The following is a 10,122-nucleotide window of genomic DNA, read 5'->3' on the forward strand; positions in this document are numbered from 1 at the left end:
GCTGAGGATTTTGGAGCATATCATTAAGCACTTTGAGCAAGAGGCTCATTATCACCACCTCATCCCTCCTTGATAGTATTGGCTTTTCCTATAGACTCAATGTGATCTGGGATCACTAAAAGTGTAAAATGAAGAGTCCTGGGCTTGAAGCTTTAGCCAATCCTTTATCCTTAGCATCTTGAAGGAGTTCCCACAACCTTTAGTCCATGCCACTCTATTGTTGAACTTATCTGAAATATACTAGATAAAAGTATTAGTCCAACAAGAGATATGTTGTCATTAATTACCAAAACCACCTAGGGAGCACTTGTGCTTTCAATCTCCCCCTTTTTGGTAATTGATGGCAACATACATCAAAGCTTTAGATAAAGATATAAAGAACAGCAAGTAAAGCTTTGGAAGGACATGTAACAAGTATAGGCTCCCCCTACATGTATGCACTCATGTGAATATGAAATATAGAGGCATGTGAGAGCATAACCATGACAGAGTGGGCAATGTGTTACATGTATCTTGGCCATATGCATCAGAGCAAAAGATTGTTAAGGAAAATACCTTCATGCTCATGAGTCCTTCTTGCAAACAGTATGTACATAAGCAAGAACTCCTCATACTCATGATTTTGATGCATACACTTACCTTGTAGTCTTTGGTTGGCTTAGGATGGAATGAACCTGCACAAACAAGGTTAGATAACACAGGTACATCCACTAGCCAGAGCAAACTAATTAAACCACAAGAATACCAAGACTGGGATGACATGTAGAGAGTAAGTATTAGGTACTACATTGAATTCAACATGTCCCCAAGAGTAAAGATATGCAATGAATTTGACTGATTTCTTTCCCATAGGTGTCTTGCTCCCCCGGAATCTTACATGGGATATTGGGAGAAGATAGGGAACAGAAAATCAGAGCTGAAAGATACAAATGAACATGTCTTTCCCCCTAAAAAGACATGTGACATCTCTCCTCTTGAACATCAAGCATCTGGGATCCTTGAGTATTGTCTCTCCCCCTAGAGATCTCTTTCTCCCCCTTAATACTTTATCTGGGACATCTGGGATCCTTGAGACTTTCTCTCCCCCTTTAGTGTGTTCTCTCTCTCCCACGAGCTTTGATGTGATCTCTCTCTCCCCCTTTGACATCAATTTCCAAGAAGGGTTTTCTGGAATCCGTCGTATAGGTTTGGTCCTTGAGATTCAACACAAAGCAATGGATAAAATTGGGATGCTTGCAGAGGACAAGATTCATTGAGTGGAGCTGGATCAGAAGAAATATAGAATATGTGACAAACTGTTTTTCCTGTTGCTAAATCGGTGGCACCGAGTGGTATGTTTCGGTGGTACCGAAGGAATTCGGTTGAACCGAAAATTACAATTCGGTGAAACCAAGTTCATTACAGAGAAAAACACTTGTCACCTCAGCTCACTGGTCAAATAGGATCTCACAAAGATTTGCAATGAATTACCTGAAGGATTTGCAAGGAATAAAAAAACAAAAAGGAAAGAAACTGAAAGATCTAGATGAAGTAGAAGGAAACAAATAAACAAGCATGAGACAAATGCAATAACACAGAAAGGAGCACAAGAGAACTTCATCTAGAGTTGGGCGGTGACACAGTCACCTATGTTAGAGTATATTGACTTAGGAGTCAAGTGAGAGCACTTGATCATAGGTCATACTCATCGTTTAAGCTCAAAATGGGGTTACCATTTTTCGTTTAAGCATCTTGATGTATTCACATCTTGTTGAGTTGCTTTGACTCATGTCTTGGAGTAAAGCTTCTCTAAGATGGAATAACATACCTTGGGTGGTGGAGTGGTTCTTGCTCATATAGTTGAACTTGTGTGGGTGCTCATGGTTGATGTAGCCCATCAAGAATTTGGAGCACCACTTGGAGTTTGAGTTCATCTACCTACATGGGTTAGTTCTTGCAAGGAAGAGCACTTGTGTATCCAAAAATGACAGTCATGAAGCTCAACATAGAATTTGTCAAAGGATATGTTTGAACGGTTTTGTGCTTCCTTGTCTTCAACCACCATTGTGTAGAGACTTGGTGATGTAGAGATTGCTCAAGATGTGAGTGAGTCGCAATCTCATGGAATTAGTTTCAACCAAGCACCTACATGGGTTAGACAACATGCAAGGTACAAATATATCCAAGACATAAGATAGTCATCATAAGAGATATATCATGGATTAGTCAAAAGCTCATGTCTTGCATGTATCCAATGGAGTTCCTACTCCACGTTTGAAGCATCAATGATGTTCAATTCTCCTCTCAACCTGCAAAACACTTTCTCATCAAGTGGTTTAGTGAATATATCCGCTAATTGCTTATCAGTGCGAACATGCTTAAGATTAATATCACCCTTAGCAACATGATCTCGAATGAAATGATGACGAACTTCAATATGCTTAGTTCGAGAATGTTGTACAGGATTATGACCAATTTTGATAGCACTTTCATTGTCACAAAGCAGTGGAACATGTTTCACATAAATCCCATAATCTTTAAGAGTTTGGGTCATCCAAAGTAATTGAGCACAACATGAACCAGTGGCAATGTATTCCGCTTCGGCGATGGATAAGGATACCGAGTTTTGTTTCTTAGAAGACCAAGACACAAGAGATCTACCAAGAAATTGACAAGTACCCGAATTGGACTTTCTATCAACCTTGTCTCCGGCATAATCCGAGTCGGAATAGCCAACAAGATCAAAAGAAGACCTCTTAGGATACCAAATGCCAAAGTTTGGTGTATGAATTAAGTATCTCACTATCCTTTTCACGGCCTTAAGATGACATTCTTTAGGAGCAGTTTGATATCGTGCACACATGCACACACTTAGCATAATATCGGGACGTGAAGCACATAGGTATAGCAATGAACCAATCATAGAGCGATAAACCTTTTGATCAACCGATTCACCATCTTTGGTCAAATCATTATGTCCACTAGTGGGCATGGGTGTAGACATACCTTTGCACTCTTGCATATTGAACTTCTTGAATAAGTCCTTGGTGTACTTCGTTTGAGAGACAAATGTACCTTCCTTAGTTTGCTTGATTTGCAAACCGAGAAAGAATTTGAGTTCACTCATCATAGACATCTCAAACTTCTCTGACATTAGCTTTGCAAACTTTTCACTAAAGAGAGGGTTAGTTGAACCAAATATGATATCATCAACATAAATTTGGCATACAAATAGTTCTCCATTAACTCTTTTAGTAAAAAGCATAGAATCAATTTTACCAATTTCAAAACCACTTGCAATAAGGAACTTGGTCAAGCATTTATACCATGCTCTAGGAGCTTGTTTAAGACCATAAAGAGCTTTGTGAAGTTTGTAAACATGATTTGGTTTCTTAGGATTGATAAAGCCAGCAGGTTGTTTAACATAAACTTCCTCTTCTATTTCGCCATTTAGAAAAGCACTTTTAATGTCCATTTGGTACAAGGTGATATTATGGTGATTAGCATAGGCAAGTAAGATGCGAATGGACTCAAGTCTAGCAACGGGAGCATATGTCTCACCATAGTCCATACCTTCGACTTATGTGTACCCTTGGGCGACGAGACGTGCTTTGTTGCGAACTACTTGTCCATCTTCATCTTGCTTGTTGCGAAACACCCATTTTGTACCAATGATGTTATGATAAATAGAAAGACGGCGTGCTCGGCCATGGGATTACTTACTTGGGTATCAGGGCGATTACAGCTCAGACCCGCATCCTCGGTGGTGTCCGGACACTCTATTTCAGGTCCAAAGAACAATTTGTACATCCCTTCAAGCGTCATGCCGAGGAAGTGCTGAATAGTTCGCGGTCCTTCCGGGTTGAATTCCCACATGCGGAGGGGTCAATGTTTGCAAGGCTAGACTCGATGAACTAGCATGACTTGCATTACCTTGACCACTTGACCAGGCTGACATCTCTATCAAGGAGATCTCGGATGCGACTCTGCAATATCAGCACATCATTTACTGGCCCCCAGTTCAGCCCCTTGTTGATCCATGACGTCAGTTGTGGTGGAGGGCCCGAGCGAAAGGCACGGGTGGCTACCCACTTGGCACTTCAGGGAGCTGTGATATAAAACCACTCCCGTTGCCATAAACTGGACACCTCTGGGAAGGAGCCCTCTAGCCACGGAACATCAACACTTTTGCTTATTGCGGCACCTCCGCACTCTGCGTGACGCCCCTCGATCATCTTCGGCTTCACATTGAAAGTCTTGAGTCACATGCCAAAGTGTGGGGTAACGCGGAGGAAGGACTCACACACGACGATGAACAACGAGATGTGAAGGAGGGAATCCGGGGCCAAATCATGGAAATCCAGTCCATAATAGAACATGAGCCCCCTAACAAAGGGACCCAGAGCGAGGCCTAGCCCTCTGAGGAAGTGAGAGATGAACACAACACTCTCGTTGGGTTCGGGAGTGGGGATGACCTGCCCTCGGGCAGGCAGCCTGTGCGAGATTTCAGCGGTCAGATACCTGGCCTCTCTCAGCTTCTTGATGTCTTCCTCTGTGACAGAGGAAAGCATCCACCAACCTTGGAGGTTGGATCCGGACATGGTTAAAGGTCCGAAGCGCCTGACCTGAGCCTAGGGTGTTGGAACTCGAGGCGGGGGAATGATTCGATTAATCACGAGAGAGAAAAAAGTACAAGCCTTGACCTCTTTATAAAGAGGGTGAATATCAAGCATCCTCCTCGTGGCCGTTTGGGACTTGCCTAAAATCGAGGAGTCATACTAACAGGCACAATTGGGTTACCCACGTCCGTATTGATGAGAATCCCGTAATAAGGGGGACATGATCTCTGCTTTGACAAGACGTGTTAGGAAAACCGCCTCGCGATATGTGCAGTGCTGGTTGGGAAAAACGGTTCGAATAAAGACCGGGACATGACATGATGTCATGCTGTCAAAACGTGTCAGCAGATTAGATTTGTGGAAATATTACTCTCTCTACGGTAGTATGTGGAACTTGTTTTGCAGAGCCGGACACTATCCTTGTGTTCAAAATCTTCCATGGAGTATTCGGAGGAGGAACCCGCCTTGCAATGCCGAAGACGAAACTGCGCGCTGGTCTCATCGTCATTGAAGCCTGGTTCAGGGGCTACTGAGGGAGTCCTGGATTAGGGGTCTCCAGACAGCCGGACTATATCTTTTGGCCGGACTGTTGGACTATGAAGATACAAGATTGAAGACTTCGTTCCATGTCCGGATGGGACTTTCCTTGGCGTGGAAGGCAATCTTGGCAATACGGATATGTAGATCTCCTTCCTTGTAACCGACTTTGTGTAACCCTAGCCCCCTCCAGTGTCTATATAAACCGGAGGGTTTAGTCCATAGGACAACATACAATCATACCATATGCTAGCTTCTAGGGTTTAGCCTCTACGATCTCGTGGTAGATTAACTCTTGTAATACTCATATCATCAAGAACAATCAAGCAGGACGTAGGGTATTACCTCCATCAAGAGGGCCCGAACCTGGGTAAACATCGTGTCCCCTGCCTCCTGTTACCATCCGCCTTAGACGCACAGTTCGGCACCCCCTACCCGAGATCCGCCGGTTTTGACACTGATAGGGAGGCAGGGGCATGGGATGCCTATCTTGTGTTGTCTTCTCTAATGGTATCCGGTTATCAAGGCGTCGGTAGACGGATTAGGGATGATGGTACATATGGCTTCAACGACGAATCTATGCACTCAAGTGGAAACACAAGATCTTTGATCAGCCTATGTCGATATGTGCTTGCGTCGTGACCTGGCTGAAGGTGGTGGATTGAAGCTTGGTTTTTTCGTGAATGTGTATGGTTGCTTATCATTCCATTGATAGGTAGGGAGAAAAAATTGGTTACAAGAGTACAGGGGTAATGTCCCGCAACATAGACACGGAAGAGCGCATCGAGACATTACATGAGCATAGAGGAGGGGTTTCTCAGCCCCGGGAACAACAACTATAACTAGGCAATAGTGTTGACGTGTAATGTGCTGACTAGTCTCTTCCATCAGAGCTGTTTTTTGGTTGCATTGGCTAGAGCATGCACTTCTACATGGTATGAGAGCCAAGAGGCCTCGAGTTCAAGACCCGGCTGGCGCAATTAAATTGCAGCCCACTTTCGATCCACGTTTAGGCCTGAGGGAGCCACACGTGAGGAGGAGTGTTGACGTATAATGTGCTGACTAGTCCCTTCCATTAGATCGGTTTTTTGGTTGCATTGGCTAGAGCATGCACTTCTACAAATAGAGCAATCAAGCCCCGCGCTCCGGCCTTGGCCCAAGAACACCCTTCATCGTTGATGGACTATAGCAAAACAACATGGATGCCTAGGCATTGTCGAAAATGCACGCGTTATCGCGCCTCGAAATGGACCATGCAATGATGAGTATAAGGGAAGCAACAAGCCCTTTGCGCATAGTCGTAAGCTCCGCTATCATAGTGGAAGCCCACCACCCCTGGAAGGTCTCGTCGTCAAGCGGAAGAGCAGATGGCGCACGAGTCCAGGGAAAGATCTCGTGCCAGATCACCCAAGAGAAAGGGCAGTGCAGCAACAAGTGTTGCAAGGTTTCCATCACATGGTCACAGAGCGCACGGTAGCCGTCGTGAGGTAGCCCATGACGTGCCAAGCACGGCGCCGTCCAGCATCGATCCTAGTTAGCTAGCCAGGCGAAGAAATGGATCCCGAGAGGCGGCCTGGTTATCAGTGCGGCAGTGCGATTGAACCAGGGCTTTGGGGATGATATCCAGAGTTCAACCCTGTGTTTGACTCGCCATTATCGTCACACATGCGGTAATTCCTTCTTGAAGACGTAGCCTCGGAGTTGTGTATTTTTCGTTTTGATTTCGTCTTTTAACATAGGATTAGCGGCTATCTGATGGAGGTACTATCACGAGGAATGCGGTCTCGGGTTCTCTTTTTTGCTTTATTTCCGGGTAGATGTTTTTCAGCTACTGGAATTTGCATTCTTAATAATACCCAAATGATAAGTGCCACACGTCAGGTGTGTGGCACTCCGGCCTGAACGGTTTTTGATGATAATCCAGTCACGTAAGGATGACAAATTGACACATAACAAATTACTATCAAAAATAAACTGAAGCATGAAAGTTGTCATGTTTAACAAACTAAAGTTGTCATCCTCGCGTCATTAAAATTGTCATAAAAAATGTTCGGACTTGTCATATGCTTGTGCCACACGGTAGGTACTTATTAGGGCCCACATTTTCTTGATGCAGATGCCGTATTATCCTCCTTTTAAAAGAAAACACTACCAAATGTTTACAGGCCCGTATGTAAACCTCCCGCCAGGAAAAAGATTAAACGGGAGGTGGGCGAGCGTCGTTCATCGTCGGGTCGGCGTCCGAGCGGCAGATCGGGCACGTCGAGTGCGCGTCCAGCCACGGGTCGATGCACTCCACGTGGTACAGGTGCATGCACGCCGGCAACAGCCGCACCGTCTCACCTAGCTGGAACACGCCGAGGCACACGGAGCACGTCGCCACTTCCTCTCCTCCACCCGTCACGTTGTGCTTCACGGACCGGTTGTGCGTGAACGCCGGGAGGCGGGCCGTCGGGTTTGTAGCGCGGGCCCCCGGGTTGGTAGCACGGGTTCTCGGCAGCTGCACCTCATCATGTTGCCAGAGGGATTCTAGCCCCGGCAACTGCCGCGGCCACGGCAACTCTCGAGTTCGAGCGGCAGCGGCAGCGGCTGCTTCTGCCGCTGCCTCGGTGTGAGCTTGCTTGCTGCGGTAAACCTTTAAAACGACTCCGATCATGCAGACTACGAAGACGAAGACGAGCAATACCGCGAGTACCCATCCATTATCTGAATCTGAAGACGGCGGCGGTGGCGGATACCAGGTACGTATCGGCGGTGATTCATACCCCGGTGGGTCATAATCATCCCACGGTAGCCGTAGCGGAGGAGCAAAGTCGATGGAGCCCGTCGATGGTGGAACCATTGGTGCAACTGCAACTGCAAACTAACTAAGAGCTAATGGTGTTTGCAGGCTTGCAGCGTCGTGCTATACACTAGTGTTGAGAGAATTCATACGTGAATCAACGGAGACTAGCATGAAGGTCATCCTATGGGCGGGAGGGTTAATCTCAAATGGTGATTTATTGCCAAATGCATGTAATGAAGACAAAATCAGGGACGGAGCATGCATGGCTCTCCTTGTCTATGCGAGATAACAACCCACCGCAAGGTAAGTTTACATTGCCAGGGGTCGTTCGTGCGTCAGAGATAGCAACTAAGGAAAGTTCATGTCATGTCTAAGGTTGATGCTATACTAACAACTTAGACAAACCTCCAACTAAATAAAAAACTTGGAGAAACCCAGTATATCCCGCGCGAATGATTGCTGGCGTGCGCTCATTGTGATGTTCCGTTGACGTGAAGGATGTTAATTGCGTCGTCACACTGTTCTGACATCCTAGAAAAATCGTGATTACTAGGAACTAAGTTTAAACAACGCCCATCAAAGTCGACCTGCTGATGTGGGATTGACGTCCAAGACAAATCGTGACTATACTAAACAAATACAATGTTCACCTCAAATTCACCCTAAAATATACCCCTCAAAGTGGACCTACGTACTGTTAGAAGGGATAGAGAGGATTGGTGGAATAGTTGTTGTATTGCTTAGCCTCATGGGCATATATATATAAAAGTACATGATCTACTTGAAGTATAAGGCAAGCCAGAATATTTCTTAGTCTAACCTATGTTTCCTAATACAATCACGTTACTCAACATCCCCCCGCAGTCACGATGGTAGCGACGCAGACGATGTGACTGGAGAAGAATCCGAAGGCAAGCTGGAGTGGAAACCGACGAGGTTGCTCAAGCAGGCGGTAGCCCTTTGTGCCGTTTGTCGATGTAGCCAAGAGCGTGGGTGGTGGAGCCGTGGTCGAGGTAGCCGTGCGAAGAATGTCGTGGTTGATGTCGAGTCGGGGTGGCCGGTGTCGAGGAAGTCGCCGTGGAGCCGCAAGCGCAAGGGGGCACCGAGTTAGCATGGGCGCAGTGGTGTCGAAGTAGTGGTGCGCCGGGAAGAAGATGTGGTTGACGACGCGTCGTGGCGGGTTTGCCAAGCCCGAGAACATATCATGGACGAAGGCACGTACCGGTGTTACGAGCAACGGGCATGCGTAGACGGACGAAGACAAAGTTGACGAAGCGCCGACCAAGCTTGCCAGGCCCGGGGACACGTCGTGGATGAAGGCACGCAACGGTGTTGCCAGCATCGGGCATGCGTAGATGAGGGACCTGCACGGGCTGTACGCCATGTCGGAGAAGTCAGAGGGAGCAGCAGAGAAGAACTCAACGACGATTGCGGCGTCCATCGGCGCGGTGCCGATGTCACCAACGGTGGTCGGAGTAGACGAAGTGGTCGGGGTAGATGACGGCGACGCTGACGATGGGCTGGTGCTGGACGAAGACGAACGGGGTGGACGGGCGGCCGCGGCAGCTACGGAGGTAGCCGCGGTGGCGGCTTGGTTAGAAGTGCAGCGGCGGTGCTCGAAGTAGGCGAAGAATCCTGACAGCGTGACGAAGACCGGCGCGGACGGTGGCGTACCCGCGCCAAGAAAGACGGCGCGGTGCATACCACGAGAGGTCGACGCGCGGTGACGGCGGAGCTGACCGCGGCCGCGGCGCTACGGCCCGAAGAGGCGACGCAGCGACGCCAGGCGGGTCAGGGAGACGGTGGGAAGACCTCGAGACGGCGACGGGGACCGCGCGCTGTGACGTTGCGGCCCGAAGGGGCGACGCAACGGCGGTGCGCGAGTCGGTGCAGCCGCAGGGACGGCCTCGGGGCGGCGGCGGGGACCGCGTATCGCGGCACTACGGCCCGAAGGGACGACACACGAGTCGATGCAGCTGCGAGGAGAACCATGGGGCAGCGGCGCTGCAGCCCGACAGGGCGACGCAGCGGCAACCCGATGCTCGATCGGCGGAGAGGCGCGCTAAACTCGGGGACGATCTTCACGGGACCTGCGGAGGCGCGCATAGCCGACGGGCCAGGTCGGTCACGCGGCGTAGATGAGGCGGAACGCGGCGACGAGCGGGTGATCAAGCCGATCGCGCGCGAGGTCGGGGACGCTGC

At 48.2% G+C, this 10,122-nt stretch overlaps 1 protein-coding gene across 1 annotated transcript; it reads right to left on the reverse strand.

Moving 5' to 3' along the window:
* Positions 1-7,332: 7,332 nt before the first annotated feature.
* On the reverse strand, positions 7,333-7,977 carry LOC123153437 (RING-H2 finger protein ATL46-like). Its single transcript, XM_044572562.1, has one exon. The coding sequence runs from the start codon at positions 7,975-7,977 to the stop codon at positions 7,333-7,335; it is 645 nt and encodes a 214-aa protein (XP_044428497.1).
* Between the last annotated feature and the right edge of the window lie 2,145 nt (positions 7,978-10,122).

Source organism: Triticum aestivum, chromosome 7A (genome assembly GCF_018294505.1).
Source record: "Triticum aestivum cultivar Chinese Spring chromosome 7A, IWGSC CS RefSeq v2.1, whole genome shotgun sequence".
Lineage (NCBI taxonomy): Eukaryota > Viridiplantae > Streptophyta > Magnoliopsida > Poales > Poaceae > Triticum > Triticum aestivum.

Excerpts from the sequence above, each read along its gene's own strand:
- LOC123153437 (XM_044572562.1), bottom strand. The coding sequence starts at position 7,977 with ATGGTTCCACCATCGACGGGCTCCATCGACTTTGCTCCTCCGCTACGG.